Source organism: Odocoileus virginianus, chromosome 32 (assembly GCF_023699985.2).
Source record: "Odocoileus virginianus isolate 20LAN1187 ecotype Illinois chromosome 32, Ovbor_1.2, whole genome shotgun sequence".
Classification (NCBI taxonomy): Eukaryota; Metazoa; Chordata; class Mammalia; order Artiodactyla; family Cervidae; genus Odocoileus; species Odocoileus virginianus.
Window position 1 is genome coordinate 10,317,853 of NC_069705.1, and position 23,340 is coordinate 10,341,192.

Sequence of the window (23,340 nt, forward strand, 5' to 3'; positions counted from 1 at the left end):
TATACAATGCAAGTGAGAAATAGATTCAAGGGATTAGATCTGACAGACAGAGTGCCTGAAGAACTATGGACAAAGGTTCATGACATTGTACAGGAAGCAGAGATCAAGACCATCCACATGAAAAAGAAATGCAAAAAGGCAAAATGGTTGTCTGAGGAAGCCTTACAAATAACTGAGAAAAGAAGAGAAGCTAAAGGCAAAGGAGAAAAGCAAAGATACACCCATTTGAATGCAGAGTTCCAAAGAATATCAAGGAGAGATAAGAAAGTCTTCCTCAGCAATCAGTGCAAAGAAATAGAGGAAAACAGTAGAATGGGGAAGATTAGAGATCTCTTCAAGAAAATTAGAGATACCAAAGGAACATTTCATGCAAAGATGGGCACAATAAAGGACCGAACTGGTATGGACCTAACAAAAGCATAAGATACTAAGATGAGGTGGCAACAATACACAGATGAACTATACAAAAAATATCTTCACGACCCAGATAACTATGATGGTGTGATCATTTACCCAAAGCCAGACGTCCTGGAATGCAAAGTCAAGTGGGCCTTAGGAAGCATCAGTGAACAAAGCTAGTGAAGGTAATGAAATTCCAGCTGAGCTATTTCAAACCCTAAAAGATAATGCTGTGAAAGTGCTGCACTCAATATGCCAGCAAATTTGGAAAACTCAGCAGTAGCCACAGGACGGGAAAAGGTCAGTTTTAATTCCAATCCCAAAGAAAGGCAATGCCAAAGAATGTTCAAACTACCGCACAAAAGCACTCATCTCACACCCTCACAAAGTAATGCTCAAAAGTCTCCAAGCCAGGCTTCAACAGTACGTGAACCGTGAACTTCCAGATGTTCAAGCTGGATTTAGAAAAGGCAGAGGAACCAGGGATCAAATTGCCAACATCCACTGGATCATAGAAAGGGCAAAAGAGTCCCTGAAAAACATCTAGTTCTTCTTTATTGACTATGCCAAAGCCTTTGACTTGTGGATCACAACAAACTGTGGAAAATTCTTAAAGAAATAGGAATAACAGACAACCTTACTTGCCTCCTGAGAAATCTGTATGCAGGTCAGGAAGCAACAGTTAGAACTGGACATGGGGAGGCGCTCCTAAGATGGAGGAGGAATAGGACAGGGAGACCACTTTCTCTCCCACAAATCATCGAAAGAACATTTGAACACTGAGCAAATTCCACAGAACAACTTCTGCTTGCTGGCAGAGGACATCAGGCACCCAGAAAGGCAGCCCATTGTCTTCAAAAGGAGGTAGGACAAAAGATAAAAGATTAAAAGAGAGACAAAAGAGATAGGGACGGAGATTCATCCCTGGAAGGGAGTCTTAAAAAAGAGAGAAGTTTCCAAATACCAGGAAACACCCTCCAGCGGGTCTGTGGCGAGCCTTGGAATCTCAGAGGGCAAAACAACTGGAAGGAAAAATAAATAAATAATTAAAACCTACAGATTACATGCCTAACAGCAACTCCCAGAGGAGCAGCAGCCCGAACGCTCGCAACCCCCACTAGCAAGCCGGGGAGGGACAGGGACTGGAGCGGGCTGCATTGCTTAGGGTAAGGGCCTGAACGCCCTGAGGGCAATCTGAGGGAACTAGCTTAAGATAGCAACCCAGACTGTGGGATAGCTATCCGGTGAAAAGCCCTAACCTCAGACACCACCGGGCATACTCACAACAAAGGACTGAGCAGAGCTAGCCGGCTGCGGACCGACCCATCGCCCCATTGGAGACAGGCAGGCAAGGGCAGCCAGAGCTGGAAGGGGGCATTCGGCCCCAGAGAGGCATTCTATACAAAACTGCAAGCAGACTTCTCTGCTAACCAAGACTTCTTGGGACTCTGGACGATCGACATCCGCCGGGAGGGTCGCAGCCAGAGACCAGCTCCCCAGAATAGACACACACTTAAGAAGGCACGCCCGTTGTACACCCAGAAAACCGGGCAGCTGAAACGGGTGAGGGGGTAAGCCGCAGCCTCCAACTGGGGGCGAATACGTGCGCCAAGCACCTGGTCACCTGAGCTGCTCGGGCCTGGGACGGGGGCAAAGCGCAGGCCCAACCAAGTCTGCACCTTTGTGGAGTACCCGAGACCTGAACCTGTGCGGCTTAGACCTGGGAAGTGCACTTAAACCAGGGCCCGCATCAGACAGTTTCCGGCAGAGCAACCTGGAGTCTGAGCAGTGTAGACTGGGAAAGCACATACGCCGTGAGCAGGGGCAAACCCAATGTGGCTGAATCACTGTGAGCACACACCAGTGATATTTGTTCACAGTGTACCTCCCTCCCCAAAGCACGACTGAACAAGCGAGCCTAAAAAAAAAAAAGCGCCCCTTGTGGCAGGGCAGAAATTAGACACTGAGACCAGCAAACAGAAGCTAAAATAAACAGAGGGAACCGCTTTGGAAGTGACAGGTGCAAAAGATTAAAACTCTGGAGTTAGCACCAACTACTTTGGAAGGGGTCTATAGACCCCTACAAGCCGGATCAAGGAACTATCTGAAGAGGAACTGACCTCACACTGTCTGCAACAACTCCAGAGAAAGTCTCAGATATATTTTTACTACCATCATTTTTTTAATTAAAAAAATTTTAATTTTTTTTATTTTTACTGTTTTTTAAATTTTTTTTATTTTTTAACTCCCCATTACTCCTTTAGTTTTCATATTTATAACCTACTATTACCTTGCAAAAAAAAGACCCTATTTTTAAAACAAACTTCATATATACACATTTTCTCTTTTCTGTGACTTTTTTTGTTGTTGTTTGTTGGTTGGTTGATTTGACTTTTTTTTCTTCCTTTTTTTTTAATATTGTATTTTTGGGAATTTAACCTCTACTCAAGATTTTTAATCTTTGCTTTTTGGTATTTGTTATCAACTTTGTACCTTTAAGAACCCAATCTTCAGTACCCATTTTTACTTGGGAGCAGGATCACTGGCCTGATTGCTCTCTCCCCGTTTTGAGTCTTCTTTTGCTCCACCAGGTCGCCTCTATCTCCCCCGCCCCCTTTTCTTCTCTACCCAACTCGGTGAATCTCTGTGTGTTCCGGGCTGTGGAGAACACTTAGGGAACTGATTACTGGCTGGATCTGTCTCCCTCCTTTTGATTCCCCCTTTTACCCTCCTGGTCACCGCTGTCCCCTTCCTCCCTCTTCTCTTCTCTGTGAAAGTCCATGAACATCTCTGAGGGGTCCAGACTGTGGAGAGCACACAGGGAAGTGATCACTGGCTAGCTTGCTCTCTCCCCTTCTGATTCCCCCTCTGCTCCTCCTGGTCACCTCTAACTCCCTCCTCCCTCTTCTCATCTCCATGTACCTCTGTGTACCTCTCCAGGTGCCCCTCACTGTGGAGAAACTTTTCATCATTAACCTAGATGTTTTATCATTGGTGCTGTATAGATGGAGAAGTCTTTGGGCTACTGTAAGAATAAGACTGAAAACCAGAATAGGAGGCTTAAGTCCAAATCCTGAGAATACCAGAGAACTCCTAAATCCAGGGAACATTAAATGATAGGAGCTCATCAAATGCCTCCATACCTACACTGAAACCTAGCACCACCCAAGGGCCAACAAGCTCCAGAGCAAGACATACCACGCAAATTCTCCAGCAACACAGGAACAGAACCCCAAGTCTCAATATACAGGATGACCAAAGCCACACCAAACCCACTGACCTAAAACTTATTACTGGACACTTCATTGCACTCCAGAGAGAAGAAATCCAGCTCCACCCACCAAAACACTGACACAAGCTTCCCTAACCAGAAAACCTTGACAAGTCACCTGTCCAACTCCACCCACAGCGACGAACCTCCACAATAAAGAGAAAACACCAATTGCCAGAATACAGAAAGGCCACCCGAAACACAGCAATATAAACAAGATGAAAAGGAAGAGAAAACTCAGCACGTAAAGGAATAGGATAAATGCCCGCCAAACCAAACGAGGAAGAGACAGGGAATCTACCTGATAAAGAATTCCGAATAATGATAGTGAAAATGATCCTAAATCTTGAAAGCAAATGTAGTTACAGATAAATAGCCTGGAGACAAGGATCGAGAAGATGCAAGAAAGGTTTAACAAAGACCTAGAAGAAATAAAAAAGTCAAAATATAATGAATAATGCAATAAATGAGATCAAAAAACACTCTGCAGGGAACCAATAGTAGAATAATGGAGGCAGAAGATAGGATAAGTGAGGGAGAAGATAGAATGGTAGAAATAAATGAAACAGAGAGGAAAAAAGAAAGAAGAATTAAAAGAAATGAGGAAAACCTCAGAGACCTCTGGGACAATGTGAAACGTCCCAACATTCAAATCATAGGAGTCCCAGAAGAAGAGGACAAAAAGAAAGACCAAGTCCAAGAAACCGAGAGAGTCCCAAACAGGATAAACCCAAGGTGAAACACCTCAAGACACATATTAATCAAATTAACAAAGATCACAAAGAACAAATATTAAAGGCAGCAAGGGAAAAACAACAAATAACACACAAGGGGATTCCCATGAGGGTAACAGCTAATCTTTCAATAGAAACTCTTCAGGCCAGAAGGGAATGGCAGGACATACTGAAAGTAATGAAAAAGAATAACCTACAACCTAGATTACTGTACCCAGCAAAGATCTCATTCAGATATTAAGGAGAATTCAAAAGCTTTACAGACAAGCAAAAGCTGAGAGAATTCAGCACCACTAAACCAGCTCTCCAACAAATGCTAAAGGATCTTCTCTAGACAGAAAACACAGAAAGGGTGTATAAACTCGAACCCAAAACAATAAAGAAAATGGCAACGGGATGATCATACTTATCAATAATTACCTTAAATGTAAATGGGTTGAATGACCCAACCAAAAGACAAAGACTGGCTGAATGGATACAAAAACAAGACCCCTATATATGTTGTCTACAAGAGACCCACCTCAAAACAAGGGACACATACAGACTGAAAGTGAAGGGCTGGAAAAAGATATTCCATGCAAACAGAGACCAAAAGAAAGCAGGAGTTGCAATACTCATATCAGATAAAATAGACTTTAAAACAAAGGCTGTGAAAAGAGATAAAGATGGACACTACATAATGATCAAAGGATCAATCCAAGAAGATATAACAATCATAAATAAATATGCGCCCAACATAGGAGCACCACAATATGTAAGACAAATGATAACAAGTATGAAAGGGGAAATTAACAATAACACAATAATAGTGGGAGAATTTAATACTCTACTCACACCTATGGATAGAAAACTAAACAGAAAATTAACAAGGAAACACAAACTTTAAATGATACAATAGTTCAGCTAGACCTAATTGATATCTATAGGACATTTCACCCCAAAACAATCAATTTCACCTTTTTCTCAAGTGCACACGGAACCTTCTCCAGAATAGATCACATCCTGGGCCATAAATCAAGCCTTGGTAAATTCAAAAAAAAATGAAATCATTCCAAGCGTCTTTTCTGACCACAATGCAGTAAGATTAGATGTAAATTACAGGAGAAAAACTATCAAAAATTCCAACATATAGAGGCTGAACAACAAAAAAACCACAGAAGAAATCAAAATATTCACAGAAACGAATGAAAATGAAAACACAACAACCCAAAACTTATGGGACACTGTAAAAGCAGGGCTAAGGGGAAGGTTCATAGCAATAGAGGCATACCTCAAGAAACAAGAAAAAAGCCAAATAAATAACCTAACTCTACACCTAAAGAAACCTGAAAAGGAAGAAATTATGAACCCCATGGTTAGTAGAAAGAAAGAAATCTTAAAGATTATGGCAGAAATAAATGCAAAAGAAACAAAAGAGACCATAGCAAATATCAACAAAACCAAAAGCTGGTTCTTTGAAAAGGTAAATAAAACTGACAAACCATTAGCCAGACTCATCAAGAAACAAAGGGAGAAAAATCAAACCAATAAAATTAGAAATGAAAATGGGGAGATCACAACAGACAACACAGAAATACAAAGGATCATTAGAGGCTATTATCAGCATCTATATGCAAATAAAATGGACAACTTGGAAGAAATGGACAAATTCTTAGAAAAGTACAACTTTCCAAAATTGAACCAGGAAGAAATAGAAAATCTCAACAGACTTATCACAAGCACGGAAATCGAAACTGTAATCGGAAATCTTCCAACAAACAAAAGCCCAGGACCAGACAGTTTCACAGCTGAATTCTACCAATAATTTAGAGAAGAACTAACACCTATCCTAATCAAACTCTTCCAGAAAATTGCAGAGAAAGGTAAACTTCCAAACTCATTCTATGAGGCCACCATCACCTTACTACCAAAACCAGACAAAGATGCCACAAACAAAGAAAACTATAGGCCAATATCACTGATGAACATAGATGCAAAAATCCTTAACAAAATTCTAGCAAACAGAATCCAAATACATATTAAAAAGATCATACATCATGACCAAGTGGGCTTTATCCCAGGAATGAAAGGATTCTCCAATATCTGCAAATCAATCAACCACATTAACAAGTTGAAAAATAAAAACCATATGATTATCTCAATAGAGGCAGAGAAAGCCTTTGACAAAATTCAACATCCATTTATGATAATAAAAAAAAATAACCTCCAGAAAGCAGGAATACAAGGACTGTACCTCAACATAATAAAAGCTATATATGACAAACCCTCCGCAAACATTATCCTCAATGGTGAAAAATTGAAAGCATTTCCCCTAAAGTCAGGTGTCCACTCTCACTACTACTATTCAACATAGTTTTGGAAGTTTGGGCCACAGCAGAGCAGAAAAAGAAATAAAATGAATCCATATTGGAAAAGAAGAAGTGAAACTCTCACTGTTTGTAGATGACATGATCTTCTACATAGAAAACCATAAAGGCTCCACCAGAAAATTACTAGAGCTAATCAATGAATATAGTAAAGTTGCAGGATATAAAATTAACACACAGAAATTCCTTGTATTCCTATACACTAACAATGAGAAAACAGAAAGAGAAATTAAGGAAACAATTCTATTCACCATAGCAACAAAAAGAATAAAATACTTTGGAATAAATCTACCTAAAGAAACAAAAGAACTATATATAGAAAACTATAAAACACTGATGAAAGAAATCAAAGAGGACACAAATAGATGGAGAAATATACCATGCTCATGGATCAGAAGAATCAATATAGTGAAAATGAGTATACTACCCAAAGCAATCTATAGATTCAATGCAATCCCTATCAAGCTACCAATGGTATTTTCCAGAGAACTAGAACAAATAATTTCACAATTTGTATGGAAATACAAAAAACTCGAATAGCCAAAGCAACCTTGAGAAAGAAGAATGGAACTGGAGGAATCAACCTGCCCAACTTCAGTCTCTACTACAAAGCCACAGTCATCAAGACAGTATGGTACTGGCACAAAGACAGAAATATAGATCAATGGGACAAAATAGAAAGCCCAGAGATAAATGCACGGACCTCTGGACATCTTATCTTTGACAAAGGAGGCAAGAATATACAATGGAGAAAAGACAGTCTCTTTAACAAGTGGTGCTGGGAAAACTGGTCAACCACTTGTAAAAGAATGAAACTAAAACACTTTCTAACACCATACACAAAAATAAACTCAAAATGGATTAAAGATCTAAATGTAAGACCAGAAACTATAAAACTCCTAGAGGAGAACATAGGCAAAACACTCTCTGGCATAAATCACAGCAGGATCCTCTATGACCCACCTCCCAGAATGCTGGAAATAAAAGCAAGAATAGACAAATGGGACCTAATTAAAATTAAAAGCTTCTGTGCAACAAAGGATACTATAAGCAAAGTGAAAAGACAACCTCAGAATGGGAGAAAATAGTAGCAAACAAAGCAATGGACAAAGAATTAATCTCAAAAATATACAAGCAACTCCTGCAGCTCAATTCCAGAAAAATAAAAGACCCAATCAAAAAGTGGGCCAAAGAACTAAACAGACATTTCTGCAAAGGAGACATACAAATGGCTAACAAACACATGAAAAGATGCTCAACACCACTCATTATCAGAGAAATGCAAATCAAAACCACAATGAGTTACCATTACATACCAGTCAGAATGGCTGCTATCCAAAAGTCTATAAGCAATAAATGCTGGAGAGTGTGTGGAGAAAAGGGAACACACTTACACTGTTGGTGGGAATGCAAACTAGTACAGCCACTGTGGAGAACAGTGTGGAGATTCCTTAAAAAATTGGAAATAGAACTGCCATATGACCCAGCAATTCCACTGCTGGGCATACACACCGAGGAAACCAGAATGTTCATCGCAGCACTGTTTATAATAGCCAGGAAATGGAAGCAACCTAGATGCCCATCAGCAGACGAATGGATAAGGAAGCTATAGTACATATACACAATGCAATATTACTCAGCCATTAAAAAGAATACATTTGAATCAGTTCTAATGAGATTGATGAAACTGGAGCCTATTATACAGAATGAAGTAAGACAGAAAGAAAACCACCAATACAGTATACTAATGCATATATATGGAATTTAGAAAGATGGTAACGATAACCACCTATGCGAGACAGCAAGAGAGACACAGATGTATTGAACAATCTTTTGGACTCTGTGGGAGAGCGCGAGGGTGGGATGATATGGGAGAATGGCACTGAAACATGTAAATTATCATATGTGAAATGAATCGCCAGTCCAGGTTCGATGCATGATACAGGATGCTCAGGGCTGGTGCACTGGGATGACCCAGAGGGATGGGATGAGGAAGGAGTTGGGAGGGGGGTTCAGGATGGGGAACACATGTACACCTATGGTGGATTCAAGTCAATGTATGGCAAAACCAATACAATGTTGTAAAGTAAAATAAATAATTAAAAAAAAAAAAAAGAACTGGACATGAAACAAACTGGTTCCAAATAGGGAAAGGGGTACATCAAGGCTGTATATTGTTACCCTGCTTGTTGGTCATTTAATGGACTGGAACCTGGTGGTCCGGAGTCAACGATGAGAAAGTGAAAGAAGGAAAGAGGCTAATATTCTCTGGGTTATGCAGCTGGCTTTCGTGGTCCAGGGAATCAGCCAGAAATAGAAAGATAAAAAGAAACAGGAAGAGAAAGAAAGAAAGAAAGACACAGGGACCAAAGCTCTGACGGAGCAAAGGTGTTTTAATCAACATGGTGTGGGCATATATACTCTCTTACAAGGTAGTTATTCTCAGCAAAGATAAAGATTAAAATTCCAGACTTACAAAACACAAGGCGATCCCTATTAAAGAGAGAAGAGGGTACTTATCAACATAATGAGTAACTAACAAAGGAAATGCCTGGATTCCTCAGCCCCAGGAAAGGCGTGCCTCTCCTCTTAATTCCTGAATATTCAGGAATTAATAAGGGCCAGCGGATTCCTGACACCTGCAGAGTACATCATGTGAAATGCCCGGCTGGATGAAGCAGAAGCTGGAATCAAGATTGCTAGGAGAAATATCAGTAACCTCAGATATGCAGATGACACCACCCTTATGGCAGAAAGTGAAGAAAAAATAAAGAGCCTCTCAATGAAAGTGAAAGAAGAGAGGGGGAAAGTTGGCTTAGAACTCAACATTCAGAAAACTAAGATCATGGCATCCGGTCTGATCATTTCATGACAAATAGATGGGGAAAGAGTGGAAACAGTGATAGACTATTGTTGGTGGCTCCAAAATCACCCCAGGTCATGACTGTAGCCATGAAATTAAAAGTTTCCTGTTCCATGTAAGAAAAGTTATGACCAACCTAGACAGCATTTTAAAAAGCAGAGACATTACTTTGCCAACAAAGATCCATCTAGTCAAAGCTATGGTTTTTCCAGTAGTCATGTATGGATGTAGAGAGGGACTATAAAGAAAGATGAGCACCAAAGAATTGACGCTTTTGAACCGTGGTGCTGGAGGAGATTCTTGAGAGTCCCTTGGACTGCAAGGAGATCCAACCAGTCCATCGTAAAGGAAATCAATCTTGAATACTCACTGGAAGGACTGATCCTGAAGTGAAGCTACAATCCTTTGGCCACTGGATGTGAAGAACTGCCTCATTGGAAAAGACCCTGATGCTGGGAAAGATTGAAGGTGGGAGGAGAAGGGGATGACAGAGGATGAGATGGTTGAATGTCATCACCGACTCAATGGACATGAGTAAGTTGGTGATGGACAGGGAAGCTTGGCATGCTGCAGTCCATGGGGTCACAAAGAGTAGGGCATGAATGAGTGTCTGAACTGAGTGAACTGTGCACTTACCATGAATGAATTTTATGATAAATGATACCTCTATAAGGCTATTTTTTTTGGGGGGGAGGGGCTATTTTATTTATTTATTTATTTATTTTTCAAGTTTCCAGTTGTTTTTTGTTTTTTTTTTTAATTTTTTTTTCCATTTATTTTTATTAGTTGGAGGCTAATTACTTTACATCATTGCAGTAGTTTTTGTCATACATTGAAATGAATTAGCCATGGATTTACATGTATTCCCCATCCCGGTCCCCCCTCCCACCTCCCTCTCCACCCGATCCCTCTGGGTCTTCCCAGTGCACCAGGCCCGAGCACTTGTCTCATGCACCCAACCTGGGCTGGTGATCTGTTTCACCCTAGATAATATACATGTTTCAATGCTGTTCTCTTGAAACATCCCACCCTCGCCTTCTCCCAGAGTCCACAAGTCTGTTCTATACATCTGAGTCTCTTTTTCTGTTTTGCATATAGGGTTATCGTTACCATCTTTCTAAACTCCATATATATGTGTTAGTATACTGTATAAGGCTATTTTAAAATGCATTCATTGGTATATTGTCAAAATCAGCATAAGTGTAAAATATAATTTTAAGACACTTAAAATTTTTACTTCTAATTACCATTTCAGGACCACACATACTGCCATCTTCTACAAATGTTTCATCTCTGTCCTCAGGTGTTTGAACTGTGGTAAATGTATCTCTAGGTAACTTCTCAGCATTCAGAAATCCTGATGCACATATTTCATCTCTTATATGAGTATAGATCACAGATAAATTTGGTCGTGATACTAAAGTTTTATATGGCCAGGCACAAACTAATTTTCCACACATCGATCGACTAAAAGAATAAAGAAGAAAAAAAAAACTCTCTTATTATTTACAGAAATAAAGCAGATTGCTGATACAGCTAATTTTTTAAAATATTTTGATAAATTAAATCCAAATTTCAAGTTTTCTGTAAGTAAACTTTAGGAGCATACTGATTCATGTATGATGTGGCTCTTTGTGTTTTGTGAGGAAATGTAGCAAGGGAAAAATAAACCATTTTTGCAATCTGACAGCCCTGATCTGTTCTATATTAGCTTCTGAAATTTTAGCAAGTGATTACTGGTGTTCTGTCTTTTTTCATTAGTAAAATGGGATAAATGATTCTAACTACAAACATTTGATGTATACAAATATATGTTTAAATACATAGTATAAATGTAAGTATATATAAAGGACTTCACACAATGACTACCTCATCCCATCAATAGACGTGATTTTTATGGTCATTGATATAACATTACAGCTATTGAACACATGTTATCTGTAGGAAGTAGGTAATATTGTTCAGCTCAGATCATAAAACAGAGAAAACCTGTTATAAAATGGCATCTTAGTTTGTACATGTATTCCAGAATCTTAGCAATATACAAGCTACATTCCAAACAAAATTATAATTTTCTAAATACATACCTAAACTCACAAATTCCCCTGCCACAGTTTCCATATCTATCTGATCTTGAATTTACTTCATCATAACAAGCATATGGAGCACCTCTAGACCCTAAAAAAAAAAGAAATTGTACAGAAAAGGTTGATTGAATTATTATGACCCGAATAACCACGTTGGTATGACCACTCACTCAGAGCCAGATATCCTGTTGTGTGAAGTCAAGTGGGCCTTAGGAAGCATTACCACAAACAAAGCTAGTGGAGGTGATGGAATTCCAGCTGAACTATTTTAAATCTGAAAAAGATGATGCTGTGAAAGTTCTGTACTCAATATGCCAACAAATTTGGAAAACTCAGCAGTGGCCACAGGTCTGGAAAAGGTCAGTTTTCATTCCAATCCCAAAGAAGGGCAATGCCAATGAATGTTCAAACTACTGCACAATTGTTCTCATTTCACACACTAGCAAGGTAGTGCTCAAAATCCTTCAAACTAGGATTCAACAGTATGTGAACCAAGAACTTTCAGATGTACAAGCTGAATTTAGAAAAGGCAGAGGAACCAGAGATCAAATTGCCAACATCCACTGGATCATAATGAAAGCAAGAGAATTCCAAGAAAACATCTAGTTCTGCTTCACTGACTATGTTAAAGCCTTTCACTGTGTGGATCACAGCAAACTGTGGAAATTCTTAAAGAGATGGAAATACCAGACCACCTTACCTGCCTCCTGCAAAACCTGTATACAGGTCAAGAAACAATAGGTAGAACTGGACATGGGAGAACAGACTGGTTCCAAATTGAGAAAGGAGTACATCAAGGCTACATACTGTCACCCTGCTTATTTTAACTTAAATGCAGAGTACATCATGTGAAATGCCAGACTGGATGAAGCAGAAGCTGGAATCAAGATTGAAGGGAGAAATATCAATAACCTCAGATATGCAGATGACACCACTCTAACAGCAGGAAGCAAAGAACTAAAGAGCCTTTTGATGAAATTGAAAGAGGAGAGTGAAAAAGCTGACTTAAAATTCAATATTCAAAAGCTAAGATTTTGGCACCTAGTCCCATCACTTCATGGTAAACAGATAGGAAAAAGCTGGCAATAGGGACAAACTTTATCTTCTCGGGCTCCAAAATCACTGTGGAGAGTGACTGCACTCATGAAATTAAAAGACACTTGATCCTTGGAAGAAAAGCTATGACAACCCTACACAACATATTAAAAAAAACAGAGACATCACGTTGCCAACAAAGGTCCATGTGGTCAAAGCTATGGTTCTTCTAGTAATCATGTATGGATGTGAGAGCTGGACCATAAAGAAGGTTGAGTGCTGAAGAACTGATGCTTTTGAACTATTGTTCTGGAGAAGACTCTTGAGAGTCCCTTGGAGAGCTAGGAGATCAAGCCAGTCAATCCTAAAGGAAATCAACCTTGAATATTCATTAGAAGGCCTGATGCTAAAGTTGAAGTGCCAATAGTTTGACCACCTGATGCAATGAGACAATTCACTGGAAAAGACTCTGATGCTGAGAAAGATTAAGGGCAAGAGGAGAAGGGGGCACAGAGGATGAAATGGTTGGAATGTATCCCTGACTCAATGGACATGAGTTTGAGCTAACTCTGTAATGAAGGACAGGGAAACTTGACGTGCTGCAGTTCATGGGGTTGCAAAGTGTCGGACACGACTGAGCAACTGAAAAAGAACAACACCATATACAAGGCAAATCTGAAGGAGTTTTCAAGGCAGACGATGGGTGCCCATGGGAGTTTTTAGTACAGTTTACCCACCAACCTGAAGAGGGTGACCTAGGATGAAGAGTACATTAAAAAGAATTGTCATAGGACCACACCATGAATTATCCTGTGTAAGGAAGCATTGCTAGCCTATTTGTTTCCTGGGGCTGCTGTAACAAAGCATCAAAAACTAGGTGGCATAAAATAACAGAAATTTGTTTTCTCACAGTTCTTGAGACTAAAGTCAGAAGCCAAGATGTTGGCAGGGCTGTCCTCTCTCTGAAGTCTCTAGAGGAGAATCCTTCCTTGTCTTTTCTAGCTTCTGGTGTTTACTGACAATCCCTGGAATTCCTTGGCTTATTGATGTATCACTTCAGTCACCTGGTCATCTTCTCACTTTGTTTTTAGATTGCTTCCCCTGTGTGAATGCCCAAATTACCCCTTTTATAAGGGCACCAGTCATACTTTAGTAGCACCCACTCTAATGACCCCACTTTAACTGGATAGTCTCTGTACAGACTCCATTTACAAATACACCCATATTTGAGCTACTGAGGATATTAGGACTTATTGAAATAAATTTCTAGGCCCAAGATGGAGCCATTCCTGGTGGGATGACAGGTCAGCAAACCAAAACATAGATAACTTTCATGGACCTAAAAATACTCCCCTTGACCAGAAGCACAGTATGTCCAGCCAGCCAAACCCAACAGCCAAGAATCTGTAATGATTTCTTTGTTCTAAATAAGGTCTGATATGCAATTCCAGTCAATTAGTGGAAGTCAAATACTTTCCCCTTATTCCCTGATTGCCTTCTTTTATACAAGCTCACAGTCCTGTTTCCTTGTTTCATAGTTCTCTGGACTCCTGAGAGGGGAGACTGTCTGCTTCAAGAAGCAAAAAAATAAAACTTGCTTATATCAGTTAAATTGTACTCTTTGAGTATTTTAACAGAGTTAACATATCATTTTGAGGGGGACACATTTCAACCCATAACAGGAAGATTCTCATCAATCTTATTCCATGTACTTTAAGGTTTCATAGAGTTCATTCCAATATTGTCATCATTTTGTCTCTTTTCATTTTTAATTTTATACATTTTGTCTTTTACAGAATTTTCATGACTATTTTAATGAAAGCTTAGAAGAGTCATCCTGAAGCTGGTGTCCAAAGACCATTTTGAACCATGTTGTTGGTCTGCTCTCTTGAATGTATTAATATATAGTGCATGTTGATTTGGCAGTTTCTCTTCACATTTTTAGGAAAATGTTTAGAGGAAAAATGGAATCAGATAAAGTAGAAGTCAAACAATGAGCTGATGAGGTGGATTTGGATTGTGTCACTGTATAAGCTCAAACTTCTACATAAATCCCACATTCTTTGTATCTCCTAGGGGTTCTGCTTCTCTGATTGATGCAGTTGACAAAGGAAACAGCAGTTCAAGCTCTGAAAATCAGCATGAATTTTTTGTTTTTAGAACCAACCCATCAAAAAACTGAATCATGTATGATTCTGAAGGATAATTTGATATATCACAGAAAATAGATAAAGCATCAGAACTGATATGATCCAAAGCTGTGTTTCAGCCAGCTTTTTCTGGGTAGCTGTTTCTCTTCTGTATCTAACAGTCAGTGATCTGCTTCAACTGAGCCATTTGTCATTGACTATAAACCTGTTCTGCTTTTGTTGCAGACACCACGTAACAAAGTAATGTTTAATAAATATTCAAGTAGACAGAAAGACTGAAGAGACATTTTCCCAAAAGGGAAATGTGAATGGCCATCAAGCACATGAAAACATGTCAAAGAGAGAAATGCACATAAAACAACAATATCACCTGGTCAGAATGGCTATCACCAAAAAGAACATGAATAACACATACTGGAGAAAATGTGAATAAAGGAATCCTCATACACTGTTAGCAGGAATGTAAATTGGTGGAGCCACTGTGGAAAACAGTGTGAGTGTGTAAGTTGCTTCAGTTATATCCGACTCTGTGACCCCATGGACTGTAGCCCACCAGGCTCCTCTGTCCATGGGTTTATCCTGGCAAGAATACTGAAGTGGGTTGTCATTTCCTCCTCCAGGGGATCTGAAGCTTTTTCTCAGAATCAAGAAAATTTTACTTCCTTTAACAGTAAAGGAGTTACTGGGTAAAGAAGTACAGTAAAGAAGTACACTGGGCCCATACATAGTATGGGCTTCCCAGGTGGCGCTGGTGGTAAAGAACTTGCCTGCCAATGCAGGTAGACATAACAGACATGGGTTTGATCCCTAAATTGGGAAGATCCCCTCGAAGAGGGCATGACAACCCACTGCAGTGTTCTTGCCTGAGAATCCCATGCACAGAGGAGCCTAGCGGGTTATGGCCCATCAGTTCAGTTCGGTTCAGTCACTCAGTCATGTCCGACTCTTTGTGACCCCATGAACTGCAGCACACAAGGCCTCCCTGTCCATCATCAACTCCGAGAGTTTACCCAAACTCATGTCCATTGAGTTGGTGATGCCATCCAGCCATCTCATCCTCTGTTGTCCCCTCCTCCTCTTGCCTTCAATCCATATGGTCGAGGTTGCCAAGTTGCTTCAGTCGTGTCCAACTCTGTGAGACCCCACAGACGACACCCCACCAGGCTCCCCCGTCCCTGGGATTCTCCAGGCAAGAACACTGGAGTGGGTTGCCACTTCCTTCTCCAATGAATGAAAGTGAAAAGTGAAAGTCAAGTCTCTCAGTCATGTCCAACTCTTCGCAACCCCATGGACTGCAGCCCACCAGGCTCCTCTGTCCATGGGATTCTCCAGGCAAGAGTACTGGAGCGGGGTGCCATTGCCTTCTCCAATATGGTCCATAGGGTCACAAAAAGAATCAGACTCGACTAAAGCAACTTAGCACACACATACATAACATGCACTTATTTTAAAATTACACTTACATCTGTTATAGCATTAAATAACACCATTTGGAATAATCAGAATTTAGAAACTACAAGGAAAACTGTGGTCATTACCTGCTCCAAGTACTCTGTTACACTGTCTGTTAACTGATCTACACCGTCCTTTATAACAGTAGGCGTCACCCGACTCACAAAGCTCTCCATCACGTGCATAAGCGTCAGGCACACAGATTGATTGATTCCCATTACAAAATTCTTCAAAGTCACACTCATCAACTGCTTTCCTACAAAGTGTATTACGTGGTTTTATCTGGAGGAAAACAGAAACATAAGAAAAAATTATACATCAATGATACCCAAGTTTTCTTTCTCTTCAGGCTTGAAATTTCCACCCCTTTTTCCCACAGTAGCTAAGAGCAATGAACCAACTGTCTTCATGTTAAATATGTAAGGGCTGCACAGACATTTAGGTGGTTGAATTTACTGTTCATAAAGGAGTGGGTGTTGATCAAGTGAGATACAAGAAACTGAAAGGTAAGGAGACTACCATAATAATTAAAAAGTAAGAAAGTAGAGATAAGGAATGATTATAAAAATTACTTTCAATTCACTAAGAATATACTCAACATGAGCAACCTCCAGTTTCTCCATATGCCGTCCATAAGCAGAAAATAAGCAACCATTCACAAAATGATAAATATGCTTCATAAACATTTAGAAAGAAGTTTGAAGGACACACAAGAGAAGGTTTGTTTTACATACCACATTGAAAACAGCTACAAAAAAATGACTTGCCCAATTATATATCTCATCTCTTCAGTGCTTACTATTAGCTCATAGCTTCAGGGTACCCTTTATGTATATCTACTTTTGCAAACAAATATCTAAATACCATCTCTGCAAAGTCTTTTACTCAGCCCAAGCCCCATTACCTCATGGAGATAATCAGTATCCTGCAGGAACTAAGTCAAAATTTTTCCAGCTTTAAGGCCCTAGTTGTTGTTCAGTCACTCAGTCATGTCCGATTCTTTGTGACTCCATCCGTGGACTGAAGCCCCAGCTTATATAACATTTACTGCCACACCTCACAAAGAGAGTTTCTGGATACTTCTCTTATTGTCAACAATTATCCACTACCTGCAGCAAATCTGACACTAGTTCTCCAAGTGATGGGAGGGAAGATAAAACACAGTACTTGTGTTGCCTAAGCTTATAGAGTTAACATTCAAATCAAAACCAATAATTAAAATTGTTTTTAAAAGAAAATATATATAAATATAATGAGAAGGTATTTTATTTGCGTTTTCAGAATGCAGACTTTTTTTTACAAATGTGTATAAATGGCAATCTTCCTTTTATTCTAATTTCTTTTATCATTAAAATTTTATTGCATAGCTGTTTAAGAATCATGGAAAATATGAGGAGAAAGTACAGAGATTTTCCTTATAACCCCTGCTGCACACAACCAAGCACATGATGCATTTGTTGCAGCTGACAACCTTACATTGACACATCATAATCACTCAAACTCCATGTGTATTAGAGCTCTTTCCTGGTGTTTTACATTCTGGGTGGAGATAACTGAGCACTTGCAGTGCCCTAACGTCCTTCATGCTCTTCCTATTCATCTCCTCCTCGGTGCCTGGTAACTACTGATCGTCTCACTGTCTCTAGAATTTTCCTTTTCCAGAATGTCCTATAGTTGGAATCATACAGTACATAGCTTTATTAGAGGGGCTTATTTCACCCAACTTCTTCAGTATTTAAATACCCAGTTCCTCAAAAGTTATTTGAACCAAGCTTTATCACTGTACTTGCTTCCTTCATTAAAGTGGGTTTATTTTTCTTTCCATGGCTCTCTTAATTACCAAATAACCTTAAGTTTTTGAACCTTCTGACTCCTTGTTTCACATCATTCTCTCCTAAAATATTTTTATTTTGTTTTTCTTCTCGTTCTACATATACTTTTATTCTTGCCAAGACTGTCAGCCTGTACATAAAATGTATAATCTGGGTACAGGGGTGTGTCCCTTTATACAACTGAACCCGGGATGAGTGGGTTAAATTTATTGTTTCTGACCATTACACCAGCCTTGATGGCATAGTAAAAAAAAAAAAAAAAAAAATTACTGTATCAGAAAAATCACAGCCTGGGCTATATCCCTTTCCATAATTGGACCCAGAGACTAATTGAGTCATAAACACTGCCCCAGTCTCACCAGCCGTTGTTCAGGTATCCCTGTGGGCATGTGAATCTGGTTTCTGAGGCAGAAAATGTACTCCCTTTGGGCACAATAACGACTCTACATCACTATACTATCTGTCATCGACAACTTGATTAATTTTTTAAGTTACCATCAATAGAATAATTAATACTATACTATGATCAATAATGGAAAAGGAGAGGAGAGAGGTATTAGCAGAGTGGGAAAATAGGTGATTTTCAGACTGTATGTACCATGGATAAGAACACCTTTGTGGGACCCATGGAACCCCCCAAAAAATTTCCAGCCCCCTGGAGAGTAAAAATATCTGCGAGTCGATGCACTGAAGCGGGTAAGAAGAACAGTTGCACTTCCCCCACATCACTTCTTACCCAAGGTGGCCTGTGATCTCTCCGACAGGGGAAGGTGAAAGCGATGTGAGAGCCGGGTTTCCCCAGCCTTGTGAGACACTGGCCATGAAGCCCACTTTTATCCTGCCCCACCCAGCACACTGAGGGAACTGGCACAGTTGAATAGCTGGAGACACCTTGCTTCCAAGGTTTCTTGATATCCCAGGCAAGAATACTGGAGTGAACTGCCATTTCCTTCTCCCAACCCAGGGATCGAAGCCATGTCTCCTGCATTGGCATGCAGATTCTTTACCACTGAGCCACCAGGGAAGGCCCTGGAGACACCGAGGAATCAGGGAAAGGGATGGGAGCTCACAGCAACAGTGTGTGGAGCCCGACAACCAGCATCCTAATAACTGGCTCACGGGCTCTTGCCAATAGGATGCCTCGTCTGAGGACACGCGCACCCCATCCACAGCCAGAACCCACTCTCCAGCAGACGGCGCACGTGAGTCCCCGACAGCTTGGTGCACGCGGATGTCAGCAGCTGCCTGGAACCTCCTCAACCAGAGAAGGTGCGCAACTTTGAACACTTCAAGGCACTACCTTGGGGGAAATAAATGGGAGGCTTTCCACAGTCATACTGGCTTTGCAAGATTGAGAGAAAGCATACAATCCTAATCTTTCCCACTGTGAGGGAGTGAGAGGAATGGCGTAAACACACCCACAGGAGAGGTCTGAGAGACGCTCTGAACTCTAGCTGGGCTGACTGGTGCCTGACTTCTTTGTCTTCCAAGGCCAGCTGGTTAACACAGGAGGAGATGGGGACTTCTTCAGATGCAAAGATGCCAAGACTTGAAGGAACATAAAGAATCAAGGAAACAAGATATCACCAAAGAAACAAAATAAATCTCTGTGGAAGACACCCCAAAATGGAGATGTACAAACTGCCTAACAGAAAAATTAATCATCGTAAGTTCAATGACCTGTAGGAGAGAACAGACAGGCAAATAAATAAAATCTGGAAAATATTACATGGACAAAATGAGACATTGAACAAAGAGAGTTTTGTTGTTTTTGTCTTTTTAAGGAACAAGATAAATTCTGGATCTTAAGAGTAAAGTGAACTGACAATTTTCACACAAAAGCTGCAAGAGCGCAGTTGATCAAGCAGAAGAAACAATGAACTCATAGACAATCATCTGAAATTATTCAGTTGGAAGCACAAAGAAGAAAAAATAAAGAAACTCTGCAGTATTTATGGAACATCATTGAAATAAACACCATGTGCATATGATAGTCCCAAAAGGAGCGAAGAGAAAGGGCAGAAAACTGACACAGGAGGAAACAAACGTACCACAGGGAAGTCACACAAGACTGTAAGACTACTGAGCAGAAGCTTGTACAACGAAGAGCGGGAGGATATTTTCAAATAAAAACATTTGCCAGCTAAGCAAACTATATCTGGTAAAGCTGTCCTTTACAAATGAAGAAGAGATAAAACTTTACCAGAAAAACAAATGCTGAGGAGGTTCATTGCCACTAGACCCCTCTCTCTCTCTCTCTCTCTCTCTCACACACACACACACACACACACACACACACACACACAAAACACCCTCTGAAGAGAGTTAAGTCAAGACGAAAAGATGCCAGTTAGCTTCATGAAAACATTTAAGAGTATAAAAGCCATTGGCAAAAGTAAGTATTCAGTAAAGTTCAAATACTCCAGTACTATACATGGTATGCACACATGCTCAGTTGCTTCAGCGTGTCCAACTCTTTGTGACTCCCATGGACTGTAGCCTGCAAGGCTGTTCTGTCCATGGGATTTCCCAAGCAAGCAAGAATACTGGAATGGGTTGCCATGCTCTCCTCCAGGGGATCCTCCTGACCCAGGGATCCAACCTATGTTTCCTGCACCTCCTGTGTGGCAAGCGGATTCTTTACCCACTGAGATACCTGGGAAGCCCTATATACATGATATGGTGCTATGTTAATCACTTATAACTCTGGTATAAAAGTTAAAAAAGATAAAAGCATTAAAAATAACTAGACTGCAACAATTTGTTCAAGGATGCACTCTATTAAAAAATGTTATAACAGCATTAATAGCATGAGATGTGGGGGGAAAGAAGTAAAAGCATAGAATTTTATATGACATTGAAGCTGTTATCTTAAATAGCCTATTATCACTATAAAATGTTTTTATAAGTCTTGTGATAATCACAAACAAAAAACTGTTATTCAAAACACAAAATATAAAGAGAAGTGAAACAAAGCATACCTTCACACACACAAAACAATCTTCACAAAGTAAGACAGTAAAAGAGGAAAAATGGGACAAAAGAACTACAAAATGTACAAAAAGCAACACTGTGGCAATAGCAAATCCTTCCTTGTCACACATCACTTTTTTTTTATTATGGGCAAGTGTTTATTTTATTTATTTATTTTTAATATAAATTTATTGATTTTCATTGGAGGCTAATTACTTTACAATATTGTAGTGGTTTTGCCATATATTGACATGAATCTGTCACGGGTGTACATGTGTTCCCCCATCCTGAACCCCCTCCCACCTCCCTCCCCATCCCCTCCCTCTGGGTCATCCCAGTGCACCAGCCCCGAGCACCCTGGCTCATGCATCGAACCTGGACTGGTGATTTGTTTCACATATGAAAATACACACGTTTCAATGCCATTCTCCCAAATCATCCCACCCTTGCCGTCTCCCACAGAGTCCAAAAGACTGTTCTATACATCTGTGTCTCTTTCGCTGTTTGAAAGTAAATAAATATAATTATATTCAACAATCAAAAGCACAGAGTAGATGGATGAACTAAAAACAAGACAACTATATGCTGCCTACAAGAAACTCATTAAAGCCGTCAGGATACAAATACACAAAAAGCGAAAGGATGGAAATAAGTAGTCCATGAAAATGGCAAAGAGAGCAGGGAGGGCACACTTCAGTTCGGTTGCTCAGTCATGTCCGACTCTCTGCGACCCCATGAACCGCAACACACCAGGCCTCCCCTGTCTGTCACCAACTCCTGGAGTTCACCCAAACTCATGTCCATTGAGTCGGTGATGCTCACTATATCAGATAAAATGTCAGATAAAATCAGATAAAATATTGGAGGGCACACTAACTAATATCAGATAAAATAGACTTTAAGTCAAAAACTGTCACAAGAGACACAGAAGGTTATTATATAATGATAAAGAGATCAATTCATCAAGAAGATATAACAATTACAAATACATCTGCACCCAACCTTCAGTTAAGTTTAGTTCAGTCACTCAGTCGTGTCCGACTCTTTGTGACCCCATGAACTGCAGCATGCCAGGCCTCCCTGTCCATCACCAGCTCCCAGAGTCCACCCAAACCCATGTCCATCGAGTCGATGATGCCATCCAACCATCTATTTCATCCTCTGTCGTCCCCTTCTCCTCCTGCCCTCAATCTTTCCCAGCATCAGGGTATTTTCAAATGAGTCAGCTCTTCAAATCAGGTGGCCAGTCAGCTCTTCGAATCAGCTTCAGCATCAGTCCTTCCAGTGAACAACCAGGGCTGATCTCCTTCAGGATGGACTGGTTGGATCTCCTTTCAGTCCAAGGGACTCTCAAGAGTCTTCTCCAACACCACAGTTCAAAAGCATCAATTCTTCAGCCCTCAGCTTTCTTCATAGTCCAACTCCCACATCCATACATGACCACTGGAAAAACCATAGCCTTGACCAGACGGACCTTTGTTGGTAAAGTAATGTCCCTGCTTTTTAATATGCTACCTAGGTTGGTCATAACATTCCTTACAAGGAGTAAGTGTCTTTTAATTTCATGGCTACAGTCACCATCTGCAGTGATTTTGGGGCCTAAAAAAATAAAGTCTAACACTGTTTCCACTGTTTTCCCATCTATTTCCCATGAGGTGATGGGACCAGATGCCGTGATCTAAGTTTTCTGATTGTTGAGCTTTAAGCCAACTTTTTCACTCTCCTCTTTCACTTTCATCAAGAGGCTCTTTTGTTCTACTTCACTTTCTGCCATCAGGGTGGTGTCATCTGCATATCTAAGGTTATTGATATTTCTCCTGGCAATCTTGATTCTAGCTTGTGCTTCTTCCAGCCCAGCATTTCTCATGATGTACTCTGCATATAAGTTAAATAAGTAGGCTGACAATATACAGCCTTGACGTACTCTGTTTCCTATTTGGAACCAGTCTGTTGTTCCATGTCCCATTCTAACTGTTGCTTCCTGACCTGCATACAGGTTTCTCAAGAGGCAGGTCAGGTGGTATTCCCATCTGTTTCAGAATTTTCCACAGTTTATTGTGATTGACACAGTCAAAGGCTTTGGCATAGTCAATAAAGCAGAAATAGATGTTTTTCTGGAACTCTCTTGCTTTTTCTATGATCCAGTGGATATTGGCAATTTGATCTCTGGTTCCTCTG

At 40.2% G+C, this 23,340-nt stretch overlaps 1 protein-coding gene and 1 long non-coding RNA gene across 6 annotated transcripts in view; one reads left to right on the plus strand and one right to left on the minus strand.

The window, feature by feature from the left end:
• LOC139032573 (uncharacterized) overlaps nucleotides 1–23,340 on the plus strand; it is a 178,355-nt gene that overhangs the window by 44,108 nt on the left and 110,907 nt on the right. The gene's annotated exons all lie outside the window — the stretch shown is intronic.
• The window catches only part of LOC110126549 (disintegrin and metalloproteinase domain-containing protein 5-like), a 122,124-nt gene that overhangs the window by 41,368 nt on the left and 57,416 nt on the right, over nucleotides 1–23,340 (minus strand). For all 5 annotated transcript variants that reach the window (XM_020876255.2, XM_070459857.1, XM_020876257.2 and 2 more), the window contains 3 exons: nucleotides 16,444–16,639; nucleotides 11,721–11,811; nucleotides 10,881–11,100 (listed from right to left, as the gene is read on the minus strand). In XM_020876255.2, coding sequence (XP_020731914.2) covers nucleotides 10,881–11,100; nucleotides 11,721–11,811; nucleotides 16,444–16,639 — 507 coding nt within the window. The remainder of the gene's footprint in view (nucleotides 1–10,880; nucleotides 11,101–11,720; nucleotides 11,812–16,443; nucleotides 16,640–23,340) is intronic.